This window comes from Macrobrachium nipponense, chromosome 9 (assembly GCF_015104395.2).
Source record: "Macrobrachium nipponense isolate FS-2020 chromosome 9, ASM1510439v2, whole genome shotgun sequence".
Classification (NCBI taxonomy): Eukaryota; Metazoa; Arthropoda; class Malacostraca; order Decapoda; family Palaemonidae; genus Macrobrachium; species Macrobrachium nipponense.
Genome location: NC_061110.1, coordinates 80430820 through 80454215, shown reverse-complemented (window position 1 = coordinate 80454215; position 23396 = coordinate 80430820). Strand labels below are relative to the sequence as shown.

Below are 23396 nucleotides of genomic sequence, written 5' to 3'. Positions count from 1 at the left end.
AAGGAGGAGCTAATATTCCAATGATCCAATCTACTCCTCGGCCGTGAATCAAGACTACCAACCCGAACCTGATTTATGGGCCGTCGTTCACCCGATTCCAGTGACTCAATGGAGCCATAGGAAGAACCAATGACCTTGCTCATTTGGCCAATGACCTTGTTCACTGGACCAAGACAACGAGATTGCCAAACTTCTTCCACCGCCTCCCAGCGCCCCGCCGATCGCGGCAGCTGTCACTGGGAGAAAGTCTAAGCTTGCGTCGCTGGGATAAATCCTATACCGTGAAGTGCCCTCGAAGGAACAGACTTATGAATTCTGTTAGCCATGCGGTACCCCAGGAGGTGGTTGACGCTATGGACGTGGCTCTGCCTCGGATGTATCGCCATGAACGCGGACGGCATTTCTGACACGATAACGGAAGAAGAAGGTCAGTGTTCCCTTATTTTGATTTATTCCTCCATTAGGTTATTTGGCTTCTCCTTCCCTTAGATTGCTGTCGTTGTTTATTGCTTTTGTCATTTGTGGAGATTTTTTATTTGCTCAAGGAAAAGTTACTATTACAAGGCTTGCTATTGATTTTATGTCATTTATGAATGATGCGCTTCCGCGTTAACATTTTGGGAAATCAGCGCCCTAGATTGGTGATTTCCTCTTCCATGTTTTTATTTGTCATTTACAGCAATAAATCATGGTAATAAATCTGCGCAGTTACTGATTTATGTATTATTAGAATTAATGAACACATACGTCTTCCCCAAAGTTCATAACCAGATGAAGCTGGAAATTTCGTGTACAACATTTCTATGGTTTTATAGTTATATGCTTTAAATATGCTTCTAAGTCGTAGCAAAAAAATACATTAATGATTTTTTTAAATTTTATGTTTTTGTTCATTATTATTATTATTATTATTATTATTATTATTATTATTATTATTATTATTATTATTATTATTATTATTTTGTTTTACATATTATTCCTCAGACATAGTATTTTAAGATTTCCTCTTAACATACGTCATGTCAGTTTTAGGAAGAGGTCCCCACCACCCCCTCACCCAGGACGACCAACTAGCGCTCCATCGATATTCGGGATAGTATCAGAGATGTATCTAGCTTGCGTTAATATCCAATATTGACTGCATATTTAGTGGGTTCCTCCGTGCTTTCATGCATATTCATTTCCGATACCAATTACGTTTCAGGGCCCCAGGATTCTCAAAGGCAGTCACGATGGCACCGCCCTTACCTAGCTTTAAGGGGACGTTCCGTAGATCTTATTTCAAATGTGATTTCTGAAGGAATAGTAGACAATATGTGATGCAGTTGTGCCTTCTCTTAGTTTCTACAATAGGAAGGAATCGGTTATAATTTGATCTGTTGAAAATAGACTCCTTTGCTATAGTTTTCTAAGCATTTATGGCTTTATGTTTTGAGTGATGAGCCGACTCGTATTTTATTAAGAGTTCAAATAAATGTAGATTTGAATGATTTGCTATTGTTTTATAAGGGACGGAATATTCGGAAATCGAAGTGCTGCCTTCAGGAGGCGAAGGATCAATAAAAGATCGAACGAGTGACCTGTGACATGGAACAACTTTGAATGATTTATTATCATAGGCCGCAGCTCACTAACAAGCTTCCAAAAAATAAAATGTCCATTTTGGGAAATAGAAGAAAACAACTTGGGGGAGAGAGGTTTATAAAAATTCAGGTGGAAATTGTTTATGAATATGCAATCAACAGTTGAATAAATTAACAATAAAGCCTTACTTACACTTAGGAAAGCCAAAACGGTAACCCTGTTGGCCTCAACTTTCACAGATTTAGAATAAAAGCGATGAAACGTCAGCAAAACTTGTGGTGCGCTTCACTTTTGATAGCAGAAGTTCTTGGAAATGAACTTTATTGGAATTGGCCAGATGATAAATTTTCCACTGTTAGGCTAAATGCTAATAATTGTTGTTGTGAAAATTTGTGTATTTCGAGGAGTTTTGAAGAAAACCAAATATAAGTCGATCCTCGTGAGACAAAAAAAAAAAAAAAAAAACGGTGATAGGACAAGAGATCTGAACGATGTGACCTTACCATTACTCTGTGCAACGTTTTACTAGAGTTAGGACTTTACCCCTTCTTGTTTATACTGCTTTGCTTGTTTTTGCTTACACTACATTACTTGTTCTTGTTTACACTGCTTACTGATCTACTCCAAATCTGTTTTAAAGATAATAGCAAATTTGTATTCTTTCTCTTAGCCACAGATAGATGCAACAAAAATTGCATCGTCTGCGTACCGTACCAACATTGTTAAGACATTTTATCAGGTTAATTCGTTTTAAGCTTTCGAAATTCAGTATCTCTCAAAGGTAGACTGACTTTGCTGGAGAAATATTTAACAGTAATACTCAGAACTATAAAGTTTTAAGCAAATGGCATTGGACATGATTATTTGAACGTATATCCTCGCCATTAGCACAGGTTTTATTTTAATTGCGTTTTCTTTGTAACTGTGATACTGGCGGAAGTCATTTATATTTTGTCCGCTCTTTTAATGACGTCGTTGATCTTCCAAATACGGACCATTGTAATGAGAAAATACAGCGACTGTAGTGATATACTGCATATATACAGTCACGCAAATCGTAAATCCTAAATCTCGGTGTCATTAAGAGAGTCGCTTAAAAAAAAAAAACCTACGATAATGTGTGATTTACCTGTAATTAAGAATGATAATGTAGATATCAAAGAGCTATTTAGAGTCCCACATATTGTTTATCGATAGATTTGGAGCTTCAGTCGCAAAATATTGCAGTCATTAATCTCCAGAAATTATATTTATCTGTAAAATGTTAACCTATCATTAAAACTTATATAAGCGTAGAGGAGGCTTTATACCGATTATGTTTTGTGTGTGTGAGATTTTGTTTTGTATGACGTATGCTGTGCTTCTTGTAATTCAGACTATTGCTCCATTTTCTATTATAGCTGTGCACATGGAGGAACACTTGCGCCATACTTTAAGCTTAGCTTAATTGATGAGGTTTTTGTTTGTAATTAATTCCAACGATTTTCTATTTTCTCTCCTTATTTTGATGGCCTTGTAGTGTAGACGTTAAAAGTTGAAAATGATGAGAAAACGGTACCTGCTAAAATTGTGCTCTGCCAGCAAGAGAAAGAGAAAATATGAGAACCAAGGTCTTTAATTATAATGAAAGTGTCATTTAGTTAATGACTGACATGAGTATGACCTACTGATTTGCGAGAGTAATTCTCTAGACATGATGTATTCATACCTGATTTCCTGATATTAAAACATCCACCTAATTTGCGACAAAATCATGCTGAAGCAACGCACTGGAGCAATTGAATGAAGGCATTGTTTTTTATTTGAGTTCTCAACAATCTCTATTCCATTTGTAGCGAAGGCCTAAGTAAGAGACAGCGTCTACAAACTTACTTGACAGGTCAGTAGCTCTTGCGTGCGGAAATGTAGCGCCTGCCACGAAAACAGAGGTCCCACACGTTCATATGTGTTTGTTGACAGATGGTAATATACATATGAATTGATGCACAAGATATGACTGAAGTTAAGGTACATATGGCTGAAATGTTGACATTGTTATGTGTATAATGATGACATTGTATTTAACACGACAATAAGAAAAAAGATGATATATGTACAAAAGATGTATGACGTATGCTGTGCTTCTTGTGTCCACGCGTTTGGGCGCAGAGTTGTAGTTTGAGGAGATTAGCTGGCCATACGATGAAGGTGTGTGGGGTCCAATTGGGACCCTACAGTGGAGTATTTCTGTATCTGCTGTCATTAGCTTTTTGCTGAAGAACACCAGCAGGCAACAACCAACCATTATCTGTGTCCTGCTCTAGTACGGCACTCATCATCATGTTACTTGTGCCTGTTGTCAACGTGAAGGGCCTAAGGGATAGAGGAGAAATTAATGTGGTTAATGCTTGTTTTGCTAAAAGAAGTGCATTATCTTGATTTTCTGACCAATTTAACTTTTTCCATTTTCCTTGCAGGCATTGGTATATCGGGCTTATAATTGTAGCAATGTTAGGCATGGATCTATGGTAATAGATCCATGTTAGTTTTGGGAAGTGAGTGATTGCTTTTAATTTTTCTGATAGGGGTTTAATGCCCTCTGGGCTTACTGGATGTCCCAGAAATTTCACCGTTTTCTTTCCCCATTCACATTTGTTTTCCCCTACTATGAGTCCATTTTCTTTGTGTAATTATAGTACTTTTTTGACATCTTTAAGATGCTGCTTGAGGTTGGGGTTAAATATAAGTGTATTGTCGACGTAGACTGCGCAAAATGGGAGGTTGCCAAGCAGTTCATTTATCAGTCTTTTGAAGGTTACCCCTGCGCTGTGAAGGCAGAAACAGCTGTAGTTGAACGTGTAGGTGCCAAAGGGGATGATGATCGCTATGTTCTCTATATCTTCCTTTACTATTGAAACTTGAAAGTATCCCTATAGCAGGTCTATTTAGGTGAAGATCTTTGCTCCATTCATCTGGTTGGTTATGTCTGCTATGTTTGACAACAAGTATCTGTCTGGTTTCGTTTTGATGTTTAGTTGCCAGTATTCTCTGTATGGGCACCATGTTCCATCAGGTTTGGTACCATGTGAAGGGGGATTCCCATGGGCTGGGGGCTTTTTGTCATATGCCTGCATTCTCCATCTTCTTTAACACTTGTTTAATGTAGGTGAGTTCTCAGGGGCTAAACATCTGAAGTGTGAATGGATTTGGGGCCCTTCAGTTTCTATATGAGGCTGGATGTTGTTTTGCTGGTTTTGTTAAGTCGTGCTCCAGGTCGTCTTTGAAGACCTCTCGTTAGTATTGTAGAAGCTGTTGTATTTCTGGCACTGGGGCAGCTGCTGCAATGGGCAATGGAACATATTTGTCATCTCTGCTGCTGCAGTTATGTGGTGGCGGTTCATCTGCGCGGCTGTTGACAAGGTGATATCGGAGGCTGTTTTTGGGGTCGGTAATTTTAATGCTACGTTCACTAATAGGTTGTGTGCTGTTAGAAAATCTGCACTAACAGTGCTATCGTCACATCTGCCGTGATGAAGGTCTAACTGTAGTCTTTCCCATTGAATGGTATGTTCATATCCCGCCTCCAATACATCTTGGGCAGTGTTTTGCTGGCGCTGATTACGAGGAGGTTGGTAAGTGGAGCAGGCTTGAGTCATTCATTCAGACTGGCTGGCACAAATGACCTGCATACTCCACACATGGAGGCCTCTACGCTCATATCTGGAAGAGACAGCAGTGGGCAGGCACAGTTTCTCTTATGAGGCAACCAGTCTGCACACTGCTGATGTTTAGTTCGTTGGGTCACGGATGCGATCCTCTTGCATGTCACACTTACTGGCTTTTTTCCCGAATCTCCAATGGAAGTAGCACATCCCCTCTGGTGGTTCATCTGTCTTCTGTCTGGTCTTTCCCTTGATGAATTGCTTGGTGAAGTTTCGTTTGTCGGTGAGGGCACCTGGTCCCTCTGGGTCACTGTTGGATTTCATGTCAGTTGATTATTGGACCATCTTGGTGGTGGTGCTGCTGTTGGTGGCTGTGTGGATTCCGCCAACTTGTGGGCCATGCACACAATGTCAACCAACTTCTGTGGTGGGGTAATCTTGTGAGGAGCATCTCTCTCACAAGGTCTAGGGATAACTCAGGTTTGCTGATGAGCCACCACAACTGTTTGTTGATGTGCAATGGCCGCTCATCTCGTATGGGTACCCCAGCGTAGTTGAGGAATTTCTTGGCTCTTAGGGCAGATGGCATTCTGAAGGATGACTTTTGCTGGTCCTTCAACAATTCATAGGTGACAGAGGTTTAAAGTTCTGCGAGCCATCCTGCAACTTGCTCAAAGACATCATCCGGCAGGAATTCGAGGACAGTGTCTGCTTAGCGTGTTGAGGTGATATTCTTCATTCATATTGTTTCTACCCTGAAGAACCAAGATCCTGGGTTGCGATGTGTGAATGGAGGTAGACTATGAGGCGGCAGCGATGGTCTCTGGAGAGGCTGCCATCATTGGGGTTAGCTGGGTCGGTCATCCACGTGGTCCCCAATGTAGCAAAGGTGTAAGACGCAGCGTCTACAAACTTACTTAGATGATTAACCATGTATTAGGAAATTCATTTTATCAGTTTACATGGCTATTATTCATCTTTTGTTCTCAACACATACAACTAAAGCAATGTTTCTTTAGTTGCTGACAACTATACACTTCAGCTGATTAGTAAAATCTGTTCTATGGTCTGCATGTGTACCCATGCTTACCTTTACCTGTCTCTTAACTTATCAAAGTAAAGCTAATATGTCTCGTACTTGGACTCATTAAATGTTATCTTATCTTCGTGGGTGAACGTTTACTTCATTTAAAGACATATCCACCTTAAACCTATTGGGGATAGAGTGTAGCTATGTTATTATATCGTTGAAAAGGATTTCGGCGCTGGATTATACGGACATATAGGGTCTGCTATAAAGACTTCCAGATGAAAAATAAGAATTTAGATCTAACTTGACCACTGTAAAAAAAACGTGAAGGTGAATATAATTTTGCTTCTTATACTCCAATAGATAATAGGATGTTGATAGGAAGAAAGTGGGGAAATGCCTGACAAAAACATTTAAGTAGTATGGGTATTCAGTCAAGAAGCCCAGGAGAACACTACAGGGATTAGTTTCAAAAGAACTTTAGAATACCTGTTGTCATATTTTCATTGTGTGCACTGCTCTAAGAAATGCCTCAGGTTTCCGTAAACTTATTGTGTTATGAAAAGTCGTTCAGTGTAAGTATTTTGATATGCCTTGCGTCGTCTAGAACTGTCAGTTTAGACCTACAGCAGATAGAGATTTTATTGTACAACTGTAAACATTAATGTGATAGGCAAGTTAGGTTTCTCTTCAGATGACTGCACGAAGAACAAATATTTGACATATTTATGATAAGGACCAATTTGTAAATTCAATAGAATGCAAATCTTATAGCCGATTTGGTAACATTATACAGACTCAGCCATCAAACACTGTTAAGGCAATCTTGTACATGATACGTTTAGTTGCATATGAAAAAAAATAAAATTAGTAACTGTAAGCCAAAAAAATAAAAATAAAAGAAATTTATTTATTTATTTATTTTTTTTTTTTGTGGACTAACTTCTTTTCTTATTTATTCATCCCCCGTCGATATAGATAGATCAGTTGACATGAAATTCAAAGGCATTCCTTAATGATGTGCATGTGTCAGGTAGGCTGTTGGGTAACGTTGCCCAATGTCGATATCGGAGGCTATGCGGTTCAAATATTTGCTTCACAGGGACCTAGATTGATTTATAGATATGGCGAACCGGTTTCACGATAGCGAAGGTCAGTGACATAAATATTGACTAAGAAATCTCAATACTCTAGCGATGATCGGGGCAGACGCAGGAGTCTCATGAACCCCGCAATTCCGTAAAAAATGACTATCATGTACCATCAAGGATGAAAGTGACGACGCTCATTCTTCTTGTATTGTTATGGCTTGATCTATATCGAAGATAATTATACTGAAGGAGACGGATCATTTCACCAATATCACTGTATGTTTGTTAGAACGAAAATTGATTATCCTCCTCATTATCAGTTTAATGGTTTGAGCAACGTCTTTCATTTATTTTACTGTACCTCCGTTATGTTCCCTGTCTTCGATCTGCCTTTGCACCTTCTCTAATAATTGATTCTTAGTGCAACTGCGAGGTTTTCCTCTTGGTACGCCTTCCAAACCGTTTTACTGTCAGTGTCCCAGTAAGCACTGAATGACCTCAAAGGTCCCAGCGCTTGGCCTTTGGCCCAAACACTATATTCCAATTCGAATTCACCAATGTTACCAGTGTTTAAAAGGAAATAAACTTTCACTGCTTTGGTATGCTGCTTGAAATATTTTTTATGAACTAAAAGGAATGGTGCCGGTAAGAGTTTTGCTCAAGCCATTAAACTACTAATGAGGAGGATAATCAATTTTAGTTCTAACAAACATACAACTGCTGAATTCACATGCGTTTATATTGGACGCGAAATGATTTCATCCTCACCAAGGGTATATTTTGTGTTACTAGAGCCAAAATAAACCCATTATCATCTTAGGAACATTCTGTTAAGCACAAATTTGACAGTGGCTAATGAAATGTGACAGAATTTTTTGTGCCAACTAAACTAAATTTTGTCAGCATTTAAAGTGCTGATGGAAATTCACCCTCTAGATTTTGTGATTATCATCTCTTTAGCATGAAATCAACTATTTCTTGCTCTATTGCATATCGACATTACCATCTGCCTATATGGATTGTGATAAGAGTTCTTTGATGCGAAAGTGATCGACAAGTGTAGCAGCAGCAATCTAGGGATTAACAACCTTTTGTTGTTCTCGTTAAAGATTAATGGACATCGACTACACAGTTCTTGGATTTTTAGTCTGAACTTTGCAGTGACCTCGAGAAATATGTCCAACACTGATGTCACAAGTCTTTAAAACAACTGTCCTCTAGTTGTTTCTCTTTGCGCTGCAAAATGTACAAGAGTGCCACCGGGAAACAGGTCAGCATAGGCAAGCATATAAATATTTCTGATGCCCTTGGAGTGGACTAAAGACTTTGCACAAAAAGGGTAGGCTTAAGCAACCATGGAACTTTTTTTTTATGTAAGTGAAACGCACTCAAGTCATCACTTTCAAAATTCCACTTCCGTAATCTTTCAAGAAATATGATTAAATAAGCACTCGTTACAAAGTTACATACGGTTCGGTAACTGGTAATATATCGGTCCGAGTAGGTCAAAATCTCAAAATATGGAGGAAGGATAGTTTCCTAGTTGGATATAATCAGTTATGGAGAACTACCACCATAATTTCCATTATTTGAAATGGTGTAAAAATTTAGATATTTTTAAATGGAATTATAATTCCAGTATATAGGGTAGTCGCATGGATGGCTACTGGATGCTCTGCCCTTGAAGACAATTCCACTGAAAAATAGTGAACTTTGTTCGATGAGGGACATGCCCATTACGTGGTGGGAGTTGGGGTGGTTAATGTATCGTTAACACATTTCATTCTCAGTGTGAGGACAGTGGCATCGAGCGTCTTACAGAAAACATTTATTATGCCGTATTTAAACTAAGATTCATGTTGCTAGAAAGCGCCTCAGCGGCGTGGTTGGTATGGTATTAGCGTCCCACCTCGGTGGTCGCGGGTTCGATTCTCGGCCATTCCATTGAGGAGTGAGAGATGTGTATTTCTGGTGATAGAAGTTCACTCTCGACTTGGTTCGTAAGTCACGTAAAGCCGTTGGTCCCTTTGCTGAATAACCACTGGTTCCATACAACGTAAAAGCACCATACAAACAAACAAAAACAAACAAACAATCATGTTGCTAGATGCAAAAAGATTTCAAGTAGAATAAGACAATTACGATTAATCGTAAAATTCTGAGCTTTTTTGCTTCATTCTTGTTTTCTGACATATGAGACATATGAATGAAAACTGCAGTTGAAACCAGTTACTATCAATTAAATTACTAATTGAATAGCCTTAAAGGTTGCAAAGAGAGCTAGAAAAATATCACTACAACGGAGCCCCACCGCTGATTAGGTACAATGACCTGCCGGTAGGTGTCCCTTGAGACGGACAAGATGGGAGCTTGTGAGAATATTTTGAAAGAAACTTGCAATTTAGTATTCATCTCGGAAAGTTAATTAAGATTAAGATAGCTCGGGAACCCAGATGTTTTTACAGGTCATTTTTCGGTTAGTAAGCAACAGCGAGAGAAGAGAGAGGATATCTGGGATTAATTTGGAAAGTTCCCACCTGTTCGCTCCCCAGGCTCGTAAAATTCCTCTCATATTGCTAAGTGCAAACAGATAGTCAGGCTGGATATTCATTTTCTTATATTTATTTACGGTACTTCTATGTATATTCTTGGGAGTGACTTTTTTTGTGGACTACAGCCACTCTAGTTGATAGATAAACTGGTTGTTACTCGTAACTTTTGTCAACTTTTGTATTTTCAATATTTTTTTTACATCATTTAACATTTTTAATGGTGTCCCCGACTGATTGTTAACATGTACTTATAAGTATCTTATTGATATTAAAATGAATAGGTTTGCGGTTGCTGCCAACCATAATGTGCGTGATTGAAGTGCATTCGCGGTATTCTTCACTTTGCGTGTTGTTTTCAGGTGTGGGAAAATAGCAGTTTCTAAAGACCCCTTTGACTTGTTTGCAAATATTAGTACCCGCCCTAGTGGGTAAATAAAACTGACTTGTTGGGATTGACGCCATAATATTTCGGTCCAGATAGATGGTTATCGATTTATTTTTTAGATTTGTTTTCATACATTTGCAAATTTCCATTGAACATGATCATGTTAAATTCGTGGGACGCGCGAATTCATGCATCCCACAAAGTTGGTTGCACAAGAAAGAAGAGAAGGGAAATTTCTGGAGGAGACATGGGAATGGAATTAATGCAAGAACTGGAAAGAGCATTGAGAGGTGGGTGATAGTTGGTTGGGGGCAGATTTTGATAATGGCCATGTTCGGAAAGTTGAAAATGAGGTCTTTTCGATTGGGCGGGTGCATGGGCCATGGAATTTGGGTTGGGAGAGAAACCCAGAAGAAGGGGAAGAGTGGGTAGGTGGACTCTTTGCTGTCGCTCATCTTCGGACATGGCAATAGTAAACACATTTTTTGAGAAGAAAAGGGAAACCCTAATAACATATAGGAGTGGGGGGAAGATTCTCCCAGGATGAGAACTATTTCTTGGATATTTAAAAAGGAGATAAATTCTGGTGGAGGTCCAAGAACTGCAAAAGTTATTCCAAAGGCGACCAATGTAGCCCCACCCCCCCCAACACAGGGCTTGCTGATGGTATGTGGACTTGAAAGTGTTTGAAATGGAAAGAAAAACAAAGCCTAAAGGGGGATAAGGGAAAAATTAAATGGTACGAATTACAGAAGGGAGGGAAGGGGATGGATAAGAAAGAAGAGGTTAGTTTAAGAGGAGGGTTTTGGGGTAGGATAGTTTGATATAGGGAGGAATTGAAGATTGATTCAAGGAATGGTGGGCACAGGAAATGGCAGCAAGTAATAAGATAATGGCATGGAAAGGGAGCCTTGCTAGGAAGAGGACAGTCTGGTAATTCAATTAATGGGAAGATAAAAGGATAGTTTGGTGGTGGGATGAAGAACGATTGAAAAGTAGTAAAAGATAAAGAAAGGGGGAGGGCAAAAAAGAAAAGAATGGGAAGGTTCAGTTCAACAGTCCCAGTGGAAGAACAGGAAATAGGGTACAGAGTTAGAAAAAACAAAACAAGGGGGAAAAAGGCAAAAAGGTAGGCCTTAGCCCAAAAGCTAAAGCAAAGATCGTATGAATGATGTGTAATAGAAATGAGTCCGACACCACTGGGGACAGAAAGGAAGGATTAAAGAAGATGAGTGAAGCTATCAAAAGGCTGCAAATAACGAGCGACCAAAAAGATATATAACACACATTCAAACGAAATTAAGAATCAAGGGGTGTATGCGGAACTTCTAGTGATTAAGAAAGGTAGGAAGACATTGTGGAACGAAGATGGAAAAGAATATTTCGGATAACAGTTGTAATTAAATGAAGAATAAAATTGAATAGGACTAAAGAAGAGGAGGATGGGCAAGTGAACAAATTGGACATGGTAATGAGGGTTTTCTAGAGGCAAGGAGGGTAACTAAATGCCACTGAAGAAAGAAGACTGCAAGGAATAGTGGGAAGGCAACCGGACCAGACATGGATCTCCCGGTGGAGGCTATGGAAAGCATTACGGCCACATCAAGTCACAGTTGGCATTAATTACCTGTTAACACAATCTATTATGATAAATGAAAATCCTTGAACTCAGGGAAAATGATACACCAAATGAGTGGGAAACCGGTGGGAGTATATTGTCCCAAAAATTTCCCAATTTTAACAAGGGGAAATTAAATGGAGAATGTCCATGAGTGAGGGTAATTATTAGGGGCATTTAAATTTAAATTGTATTGTTCCCACAACTTTTGAAGATATCTTTAGGGAAAGGATGAATAGATGCTAGACTGAGGGAGAAGAAGTAACAAATAGGTAAATGAAGCAAATGGATTATTGGAAGGGACATTTTATAGTCAAGGGAACGGAAATCAACAAGGATTGGGTAATATTTTGGTCCTGACGGCAAATTAATGGAAGAAATTCGGGGAAAGACAAAGGGACCTACATATGTGGTATTCATGTTGACCTTGAAAAGGCTTATGACAGGAGTCCCTGAGACCAAGAGGTATGGAGGGAGCTCTGAGGGAGAAGATTGGGGGGCCTTGCCAGAGAAGTATGTGCGATTGATACAAGAGATGTACCGGAAATGTATTTACCAGAAGTGAGGAGCAAGCTGTATTGGGGAGACAAAAGGAAGGTTTGAGGTGAAGATGTAGGATTTACACCAGGGGTCGGCTCTGAGCCCATTTATTCTTATTTTAACAGTTAGTGATTGGATGTTTAATTCAAAGAGGGAAGGTAAGCGGAAGGGAACAGTAACCCTTTAAATGGTAACATATTGTATATGGGCATGATATTGTTCTGTGGTTGCAGAGAGCAGTGGAAGATCCCTGGAAGTGGAACAAATTTTGGAAAGATGGAGGACAAGTACTGGAGGACAGAGGTAAATGAGAAATAAAGTTAGATCCAAGACAGATAATTATAATGATATACCACCACTGAGGGGAGGGGATGATAGAGGAAAGTTATTCAGCTTGGTGGATTTGAGCAAATAAGGAGAAAGTTGATAAAGTTTAAGTATTTGGGATCTTTTTTGTTAACGCTGGAGGAAGTAATGGAAGATGAAGAAAAGTAAAACAAAAATCGGGTACAGGCAAGGTGGCTGGGAACAATCTGTGGTAGAGCGGCCCTCGGGAGTTCTTTTTGGACAAAAGAGTGATCCGCTTAGGTTTTAAAAAAGGGAACAAAAATTTCACAAGACGGTGGTAAGACAACAGCAATGGCTGATAAAATTGGGTACGGAAACAGCGAAGCATGAGAAAAGCAGAAAGGCAGAAGAAGTAATGGTGGATTTATTGGCAGAAATTGAGAAATTGCTTAGGTGGAATTGTCCTGGGGTAACAAGGATGTGGAATAGGAATCAAGAAATGACTACATAAGGGGGTCAACTAAGGTGGTGGAAAGTATCAAAAGAAATGTGCAGGATGGGGAGGCTGAGATGGTATGGACACCTGTTGAGGAAAAGAGATGAGGGGAACCACGCAGGCTGGAGATCTTATTACTATGGGAGTGGATGGGTGCAAGGAAGGAAGAGAAAGAGAGGGAGGACCAAGAAAGAGATGGAAGTTGGACTGTGTGAAGGAGGAGATTTACATTGAAAAGAAGGGAAATTGATGGAGGGCAGCAAGTGGCAAGATAGAAAAGGATGGATGGAAACGGCTCATCCGAAACGGACGCACCCCATGATATAAAAATGGGTAAAAAAGCTGGGAAAGAAGGAAGAGTTAAGGTCGTTTGCGGACGCGTCTTTTTCTGTCAGTGTGAAACCAGCTGGAAACTGGGCTGAAGTAGATATGTAGTTGTAGGTTTTGTTACGCAGGAAATAAAATTTGGGATATATTGTGAAAAAATGCTAAATGTTTATTGGAACAAAATATTTAGGAACTTTTTATAAATTTGTTATTTAAAGTAATGTTAGGGGTGAACGAAAAGATGCCCCATCTGCCGTTTCTATTGATTTTATTTAAAAGAAGAGAGGGTTTTCAAGAGCAAACAATTGGCTAATAAACCTAAAATAAATAAAAGATAAGTTAGCATGATCCATTTTTATTGATTTTCTTATTGGCAACAGTTTTGTTGTCAGTAATATTAGTCTCTTCTCTCTCTCTCTCTCTCTCTCTCTCTCTCTCTCTCTCTCTCTCTCTCTCTCAATAAAGCATCTTCCTCTGACCCAAATGTAGCTCGAGGAACCTATCTCTCGCCAAGAAATCAGTGAAATGAAACAAAACAAACCGTTAAAGATCAAGAAATTAAACCACGCCCCAGAAGATTTAGCCAAAAGGGACCAAAATCATGCAACAAATAAACTTGTTATTTGATACGTGTTTCTCCCTTTTCATTATTCCCCCCCCCCCGCCCCTCCGCGATTCCTGCTAACTGTACCTTATTCGTTCCCAACCCCTCCCCCCTCCGTTCACCCCACGCTCCACGGCCCTCAAGCATTTACCTGAGGATGATGGCTGCTTGCTAAGCATTATCAGCTTAAACAAGTTGGCAACCTTGGCAAGGAGAGGTAAGAAGGAGGAAGGAGGGGAAGAAACAGTAAACAGAAACTATTTCCCGCTTTCTGCGACCTCCTCCAAACCGTTTTGGCTCCCTCCCCCCGAAGGACGTCTTCCTTGAAAATGAATTAGGTTTTTGTCAAGTAAGAACGGGCAATAATCCATTCCATTATATACAGCTGCTGCTGAATCATTTTCGTGGTCACCTTGTGGTATGTGGTGTCATTGTGTGTAGTAGGTCACTGTGGTGATGAATACTATTTTTTATCCTAAGATATTACGGTGAAAATTAAAATAAGATGTTAGAGCTGTCAACCTCTTTTATGACGACTGTGTGTTTCTTATGTGATTAGGTAATCATTTGGACCCAATCATTTTAATATATAATACTTAGAATTTCACTAATTTCCTAAGGAGAATAGAACCCCTTTTAAATCTCAGCTGACAACGCAACACTCACGAACTTATCTCGTGTCACATTTCGCTGTGAAAATCAGCAGTCATGGGGTTGCTTTGACGACCTTTTTATTCCCTCTACAATCAAACTTTGTCATTACTCCTGTAATTCCTTGTTTATTTATTCATATTTGTGTTCTCATAAGCTTCGGGTTCGTAACTTTCTGTCAGCCTGTCCTGTAGGCTTGAGTAAAGAACATTACATTTCTTGTCTTTTCGCTCTTTCCATGAAAAATCTGTGCACGCATACATTTAAATTTGTCGGGAAACATTAAAATGGACAACGCGCTTATTATTGAAAATATTCCCGCAAATAGCATTTAACATTCTTCTTGTAATATATTTTTCTTTCTCCAGTTTTCATAATTTGTTTTCTATTTAAGGGAAATCAAATCCATAGTCAGCGCAGACAGTTTTGGGGGATGACCCAGTGGGAAATTCCCGTTTCTTCGAAAAAAAGTTCCTGGGCCGCTTTCCCCCAAGGGGAGGTTTTTCTCTGTTTTTTACGGGCTGCTCTAGGAGCAAGAGCCCATGCTAGCATAAAGCCAGCTAAATCTAAAACTACAACTCCCGTTACACGTTTCAAGCCTTCTACTGTCAGTTTCCCTTTCAGCGCTGAATGACCTCATAGCTCACAGTGCTTGGCCTTGGCCTAAATTCTATATTCTGTTCTATTTTATTCCATACAGCCAACATAGAAAACAGTTGCGTGTCTAACATACTCTTAGCCCTAATTTAATACATCACAGTAGGCACGAGTACAAAATGTATCAAATTCATTTGATATGAATGTGTAAACTAGAAGTTGGTGCTGTATACTTGCTTTTCTTTACGGTTTTAAGGTTAAGTGCAGAAGAGGTGCTTTAATGGCTCTCAGATAGGTACTAGAGGCATTTTGTGTTTCATCTCTTGTAATATTATCTCAAATGATGTGTTCTACTGGCAAGTAATTGCTCACGTTGTCATACATGCCACATGTAAAAATACCAGGGAAGAGTCCTATACATGAAGGATGACGCTTGTGTAAATTACAGAATTTAAATTTTAAGGATTTTTATTTTTGTTACAGTTATTAGAATATTGCTGTATCTCTATGTCAACAAAGTTGTGGTTCCTTTTTTCCCCAGTGATGTGATTCCGAATTTTTGGAAGGCCCCATTTGCCTGTTTCCTGAGGTTTCATTTGAAACTAAACTGCCATTGTTACTTTAATTTCCATTGTGCTACTCGTTTCACAGGGGAGTAATAGGCACATTTCGTAAAACAGGGTCTCTTGACTACGCTGAAGTTGTCATATATTGATTTATTGGTTTATACGGCTGGCGTTACGGTGAGTAGTTTGATGCTGGGAAGTTAAAATGAGGCTTTAATGCTTCTCCATAGCAGCATGAAAAATAATCTTAGATTTTTCGATTTCATCATTCAGTTACTTTGGGTGTATTTCGTTTTTTTAATATGGTAATTTATTTCCATTTTTCACTATATTCCGTCCATTTCTGTTTCAGTCAGTATTAGTATTTTGTGGAAACTACCACAGCAAACTTAGTGCAATTATTTTTATGTATACCGTATACTATAAAAATTAAGTGCTTTATTAAGAAGATGATGGTGATGATAATCTAAATATTTATTTGTCAATGTCTTATTGTGTGACTGTCGATGACAGAGTTAACTGCACCTTGCCAAAACACGTACTGTGGTCTGAAATATACTCAGTTTGAAATGTTCGTTGACATCCCGTAGAATTATACTGTAGCCATCAAAGGAATTTTCACGGTGATAGATTCGTTTAGGTCACTGTCAAATGTGGGGTTAGTTGAATAGCGCGCTGACAACGTCACCTGTTTTTTCACCATTTCTCAAAAAAAAAAAAAAAAAATGTGGGAAACCTGAATTTACGCTCGTTACTTGATATGTCATTTTAGAAGAGATCCCATGAGGTTTTGATTTGGAACTGATGTTCCAGGGAAATATTAAACTTTTGTTCGAATTTAATGTAATCACAGAGATATCTTTATCTATTTTATTCGAATTTAGCTCATTTTGTAGCTTTATGACCTTGAAATGCGTATGAACAATCGTTTAAGTTAACTAATCGTGGAACCGTGTGTATGTTTCTGTTAAATCCATGAAGATCTAATATAAGAGGCATTAAAGTAAGTATAATTAGAAAGTTAATTAATTGGCGGTGAAGTTGAACAAGAATGGTAATAATTGCTTATGAGTAAAGCGGTGTAAGGAACATCAGATTTTTTTTCGTGACCTCTCTAAGGATCTCTACACTGAAGTAAAACGCATCATAAACTCATTTCTTCGACCCATCGCCTATATATTACAAAGTCGAAAAAAAGTTACCAACTTGGTAATCCTAACGAGCGTTTCGCACGATTAACCAGAATTTGCCAAAGGTTCGTTTTCCACCAACGGTCTTTAACTCGTTTTAGACATGTTAGGCGTTATGTAATCGATAAGTTGCAGAGGTATGGTTCTATGTTCTCCTGCAATGTGGACGCACCCTTAGCTTTTTTTTATAATCTGCTTTCACTTCTCATCACCCGATACGAATGACAATACTGATAATGATAACTGGCAGGAACCCCCTCTTGTAAGATACACTCAGATATCTATGTAGTTTGCAGACAAACACTAATTTATACTAAAGATTTCAAAACAATGTCAAGATGTTGGGTTAATATAAACGCAAGCTGTATTTCCCTTTTAACCACATGAAATGTAACTCCCTATTTCAGATGTTGGGCCGACATACTAAACGCAAGAAGTCATTTCCTTTTAACCACAAGAAACTCTACTCTCCAGCTTTCGCAAAATATTGGCAGTGTAGGAAAGTTCCCGGTATTTTGGCCTCCAAGCTTTTTCCACTTCCCAGCTAATTAGTAATTATGCTGTCGCGGCGTGACGGCGCCCTCTTGAAAGTGTTAATCATGCCGCTGATGAAATTAAAATAGGTCGTTTTATAGCGAAAGGTAAAGTGGTAATGGAATGAAGTTGGGGGGAAAGTTAAGTTTAAGTGTTCATATTATTATGCCAAATAGGTCTCATGACAAAAACAGTGCAAATTGTGAAGGAAGTCATCCAACTTAGTTTGAGGCTTAGGTCTTTCTTCATCGGAAGGGTCATGATGGCATTACCAAGTAAATTTAGTTTTTCTTTTTAAAGTTTCTGAGATACCTGCGAAGGATCCGACAGTTGACTGACCCCGATGCGTTATATGGGATTCTCAGTGTCTTTCGGCAGCTAGATTTAATTATATATGTATATATATTATAGTAAACACGTATATGTATTATATATATATATATATATATATTATATATAATATATATATATATATATATATATATATATATAATAAATACACACTACACACACACCGCGTCCTCGTACAACGCTCCTAATTAGGATTTAATAACTACATCAGTTTGAAAAAAAAATAGTTTTAAATGCCACAGTGATGATATTCGTAATCGTGAATGTTTATTTTCTGAAAGCCAACTTTTACAACGAAACTCATTATGCGAATATTAGTTAATTACCAGGTGGTAATTACTGTTGGCTTAGTTGGTTTCTTTCGTAGAAGAGACTCATTATGATTGGAGCTGCTTCCCTCACCTTTTCTCCGCCATCACTGTCTGTGGGATTCATGCTAATGTTATGATCCATGCTGCGGCTTATCCTTTTATGGGAAGCCTTTTTCTCTTTATAGGCTCTGATTTTCTTTTGGGATTTGCCGGAGGGAAGAGCGAATTGTCACGGGATTTGATGTTTATTACTGTCATGGAGGATGAAAATTTTCATGTCTTACCTTTCTGTTTGAGTTTAATTTTAAACCAGCATTTTTGTGTTACTTTCTCACACCACTATACATTTTTAAAGTAATTTTTAACCAGCTGTTTTGTGTTACTTTCTCACAAAACTTAATTTTTAAAGTAATTTTAAACCAGCTGTTTTGTGTTACTTTTTCACAAAACTATTAATTTTGAAAGTAAGTTTAAACCAAGGATAAAAAAACTGCAAATTGTCCATTTTCCAGATATATTGTTTCAACCATATAAATTATGCTTGTTTCTTCTGCAACTTGCTGGAGGCGGTGAATATGCATTTTTTCATAATTTAGTTTAATTTTTTATCGTTTTTGCGACCGTTCACTGTCATAACCCTTATAGTCAGTTGTAAATTCACGATTTTGTTGCATTAAGTGCTATTTTTCTGTCTTCTTTACAAATACACATAAATTGCTTGCAGTGGATCACTGTGTCGAACCTCCTTGTCTTTCCATTATCTATTATTTTATTAGCAACATTTAAACACACTTCAATCTTGCAGACATTCATAGGGTGCGTTGTTTTTAAGGTAATAATACTTTTCCAGTTAAATATATTGTGTGGGATGATTTTACGGTATTCATATAATGAGCATTTCACTAAGAATGACCGATTCTAACCATAAACCACTTGTTAACCTTAAAAGAAGGCCTCATTATTAGATTATTGAACTCTTTGGGTTTCGCCACGAATAATATCTCTATTGAAAGAAACCTCATAATCACATGAGTTAATAAAATAAAATGGAAAAGTAAATCCACAATAATATATCCGATCTTGTTATTTAAAATACAAAGCAGAAAGCTTTCGAAGACCTGCACGGTCCTCCTTGTCAACTCTCTTCTGCTTTGTATTTTGAATAACAAGATCAGACATATTATTGTGGATTTACTTTTCCAATATCTGTATTCTTATCCAAACCTCATTCTGTGTAGTGTGTGTATTACTTTATCACTTATTTCTTATATTTCTCGCCTTTACTCGCAAAATCATAAGATTTTTAAAATCTTTCTTTTTACCACTCGATGGCATCAGGTTTTATATTAAAAAAAATGCTCTCTTCCTCTGACTGTTCCCTGTCTTCGTTATTAGCTATTTCCCCCTCTGCCTTCTTTTTGCAAGTTTTTATCCGCTGCTAGAGGTGAAAGGAGGTTAATTAAAGGACTAAATCAACGTCATCTCTGAGGAAAACTGGAAGAATAAAATGGAAGTCAAACAGAGGAAGGATTAAAATAATACGGGAAAAGAAACTTCTTGAAGTTGTTTAAGAAAAAAGATAGAATGACGACGACTCCTAAGAAAGAGATGGCGACTGTTAAAAATGTTGAGAGGAGAGATTAAAATACATTCGTGCAATACGACACACGATATATTTACTTGGGTTTTTCAGATCCAAAGAGGATAAAGGAAGGTAAATACAGTAATATGAAGTGAGGCTTTAGGTTATTATACACTAGCTAACCAACCCGCCGCTGCCCTGGTAATCTCTGATTGTTAAGATAGTTAGTTGCTCTAGTTACTTGTCCAGCATTTTTGACCATTTACATTTCACAACAACTCATCCCCCATTCCTATTGATGCTGAATTTGGACTTGAATAATTTGTCCGAAATGAAAGGATGTCTTTTCCACACTTTCGAAAAGTATCAAGGAAATTCGTTTGGTTTTCAGGGCAACGTATTTTATCAATGCAATTGCTCGATTTGTTTATAAAATGACGAAAGCGAAGCATAATGTTTTATAGTATCAAAATAATTCAGTAGTATTGGAATTGTAACTGCGCCCTAAGGGTTATAGCGAGCAATATAGAGATAGAAAACGGCTATGCTTGCCTGAGAACGATGACGTAATGGCCACGGATTATCTCGTAATATTATTAAAAAGAAATTTGTGTACAAACAGTAGAACTATTTGCCAATGGTTTTTCCTGACCTAGATGAATTATCAAAGAACTCAACGTATTTTTAACTGATTAAAAAACTTTCCATTAATGACTTAAGTTATGCAAAAATTGTATTGTAGTGTGTTATAGTTGTTATAATGTCTGAATGGAAGGCAGATGAATTCGAGAATTTTCATTTCCCGAATGAAAGGGAACAGATACATAAACAAAACGTATCTATTTCTTGTTCTGAATGAACGAATAAAAAAAAATCTCTAGTGCGATATACTTTCGAAATGAATAATGGCCGGATGGTTTGCAAATCTTTTTCACAAACGGGGTAAGCAATCGGCAAAATAAGTTTTTTTCTTCTTCAGACTGTCCATTGTTCAGGCGAATGACTGGGAAGGCCATTCATCGCGGGCGAAATAGTTTATACCCACGGTACAATGTTTCGATTGATTCTATTTCCAATTTTATTACTTTATTCGTTTACGCATATCTTTTCATCACTGGAATTGAGCTTTTTTTTAGACAAATGTTCAAGTATATTTCAGTTACAAAGTGGTTGCACATTAGTATGTGCGGCATATATATATATATATATATATATATATATATATATATATATATATATATATATATATATATATATATATATATTTATTTGTGTGTGCTTGTATATAATCTCAAATTTTCGACTTCATCTGTATTGTATTATATAAAACGCTAATTTTCTGTTAGTTTAATTTTCATTTTAATTAATTGATCAGTTTACTCCTAAATTTTCAAGCGTTAACAAACTTAGGTTTCTTTAAAGAAAATGTACACGAATTCCAGGTGCAAATTATATTTTCACACACAATATATATATATATATATATATATATATATATATATATATATATATATATATATATATTGTATGCATATAAAATCTTTATTTCACACACACACTAATATATATATATATATATATATATATATATATATATATTAGCAGTAAGTGCAGATTCGATGTCACTAGCTCTGTCATTCAAAGTGATGTTGTTTTCAGAGTTCCAGTAAGTTTTCCATTTATGGATTGTCATCAGTGCAACGGGCAACCGTTAATCTTGAACTTAAAATTGAATCCTGAAAGTTTCTTATTAGAATCATTTATAGGCTGAGAACAGCATTATAATTCTGACAATGTCTCGTTTCCCTTACTAAGTGTGGTTCATAGAAAACCAAGGACTACCTTCATTGCTTAATTGCAATACGTGATTTCTGTGTCATATTGCAATCTAATATTTCACAACTGGTTATTTGGTAGTAAGGTTCCTCTAGCGCTCATTTGTTCTTTTGAGAACTCATTTCGTCTATCATTAATTTGGCTCTTTACAAGTCATTGCGGTGGGGAACGTTTAAGACAGGAGAAGCCGGAAAAAACAGTAATGAAAATTGGAGCTACAAAGTTCGACCGTCTACTGTCAAACGCGTCGTTTGAGTTGTGTTTCACGGCCAAGTAGACCTTTTTCAGTCGTAAGCATCTTTTCAGACTAGTTGAGTCCCTGACTCCCTTGTTCCACGCGCATACGTCGTGTTAACCAGTCAGTGGTATTGTTTCAAATGTATGTCCCTGTCAACCAATCAGAGTGGGAGTTTCAAATGGAACGTTTCATAAACAGAATAAAACAAGAAAAATCGTCTTCCCGTCGGTTTCAGATGACGACGTCCCACTTAATTAAACTTCGATGGAGGCGTAGAGGAGGAAAGGTTTTTCATGACATTTTGAGAATGAAGTTAGCGTGACATTTAACTCCAAAGGGGTTACTGAGAAAAGCAAATGCAGAGATTGGAGTATTCTATAAGATATGTTTTAAGAGAATCTTCAGAAGTAATCATTACCAGTGAGATAGAATGTGTGCCGTGTTTGGTAAAGACAAAAGTTAATGCATTCAGGGTAATCATCGAAGAGTAGAGCGGGTAGTAGAAAAATAACGCGATGTACATTTTAGAAAAAAAAATCTATATTACTTAAACTGAGCAAATATTTACGTGGTACAAATCCCAAAGGCCATTTATGTCCAAAGAAGGCTTCCACGGAATACAGAGCGAAGAGAATAGCAAGGAAATAGTTCAAGTATTAAGGAGAGGCATAGATTCAAACAGTCGTAACTGTCGGTTTTCTAAGGTATCGTGCGTGGTCTTTCAATAGCTTAATAATAGCTTCTATAACCTTCGAGGCATCAGTAAGAATAACAATAACAGAAAGCCTGGTTTACAGCGAACGGTAAAGCCTTTCAAGGAGAGTTGGACCTACTCTCTTGAGAGCCTCGGGCTTAAATGCCGGTAATGGGAGCTCCTTAGCGAAATAAGAACTACTGGAAGTTGACCCAACCTGATACTTCTCGGCGATGACTTACAAAGTTACCAGAAGGGTTGTGAAAAGGAAACGACCATTTCTGGTAATTTTGTATTGAAAGATTAGATATTTCGTTCAGCATTTAGCCCATATCAATAAACATAGCTCACCTTAGGTGTTAGCTCAAATGAGGAGCTTTTCTTATTAAAATTTGTTTGGTGTCTGGAAATGTGTATGTATAAAGAGCTATTTAAAACTTCCTATATTTTTTTACCTTTTTATGTGGATAAATTTCAAACAAACCTGGCACAACACAACCTTGGCTAAAGGGAACGTAATTACAAGATTGTAAAACGATGGTGGTTATGGCAATATTTCAAAGACGATTTCCTTATGTAGTGTAGATTCAAGTACAGACCGTCTTGGTGGCATTCTAATCTCCTTCTCCACTGCCCAAATACAGATCTTGGCCACCAGGGGTAGGATGTGACCACAGTAAGGATCCAAGT

General features: G+C 37.7%; 1 protein-coding gene across 15 annotated transcripts in view; it reads left to right on the top strand.

Annotated features, from left to right (window-relative positions):
• Window positions 1-23396, top strand: part of LOC135218482 (uncharacterized) — a 1465909-nt gene that overhangs the window by 908405 nt on the left and 534108 nt on the right. For 14 of the 15 annotated variants that reach the window (XM_064254810.1, XM_064254812.1, XM_064254817.1 and 11 more), the window contains one exon: window positions 1-427. This exon is cut by the window's left edge and continues 1127 nt beyond it. The exons of the other annotated variant lie outside the window; for it this stretch is intronic. In XM_064254810.1, the coding sequence (XP_064110880.1) occupies window positions 325-427 (103 nt within the window). In that variant the 5' untranslated portion in view covers window positions 1-324. The remainder of the gene's footprint in view (window positions 428-23396) is intronic. 15 annotated transcript variants of the gene reach the window in all.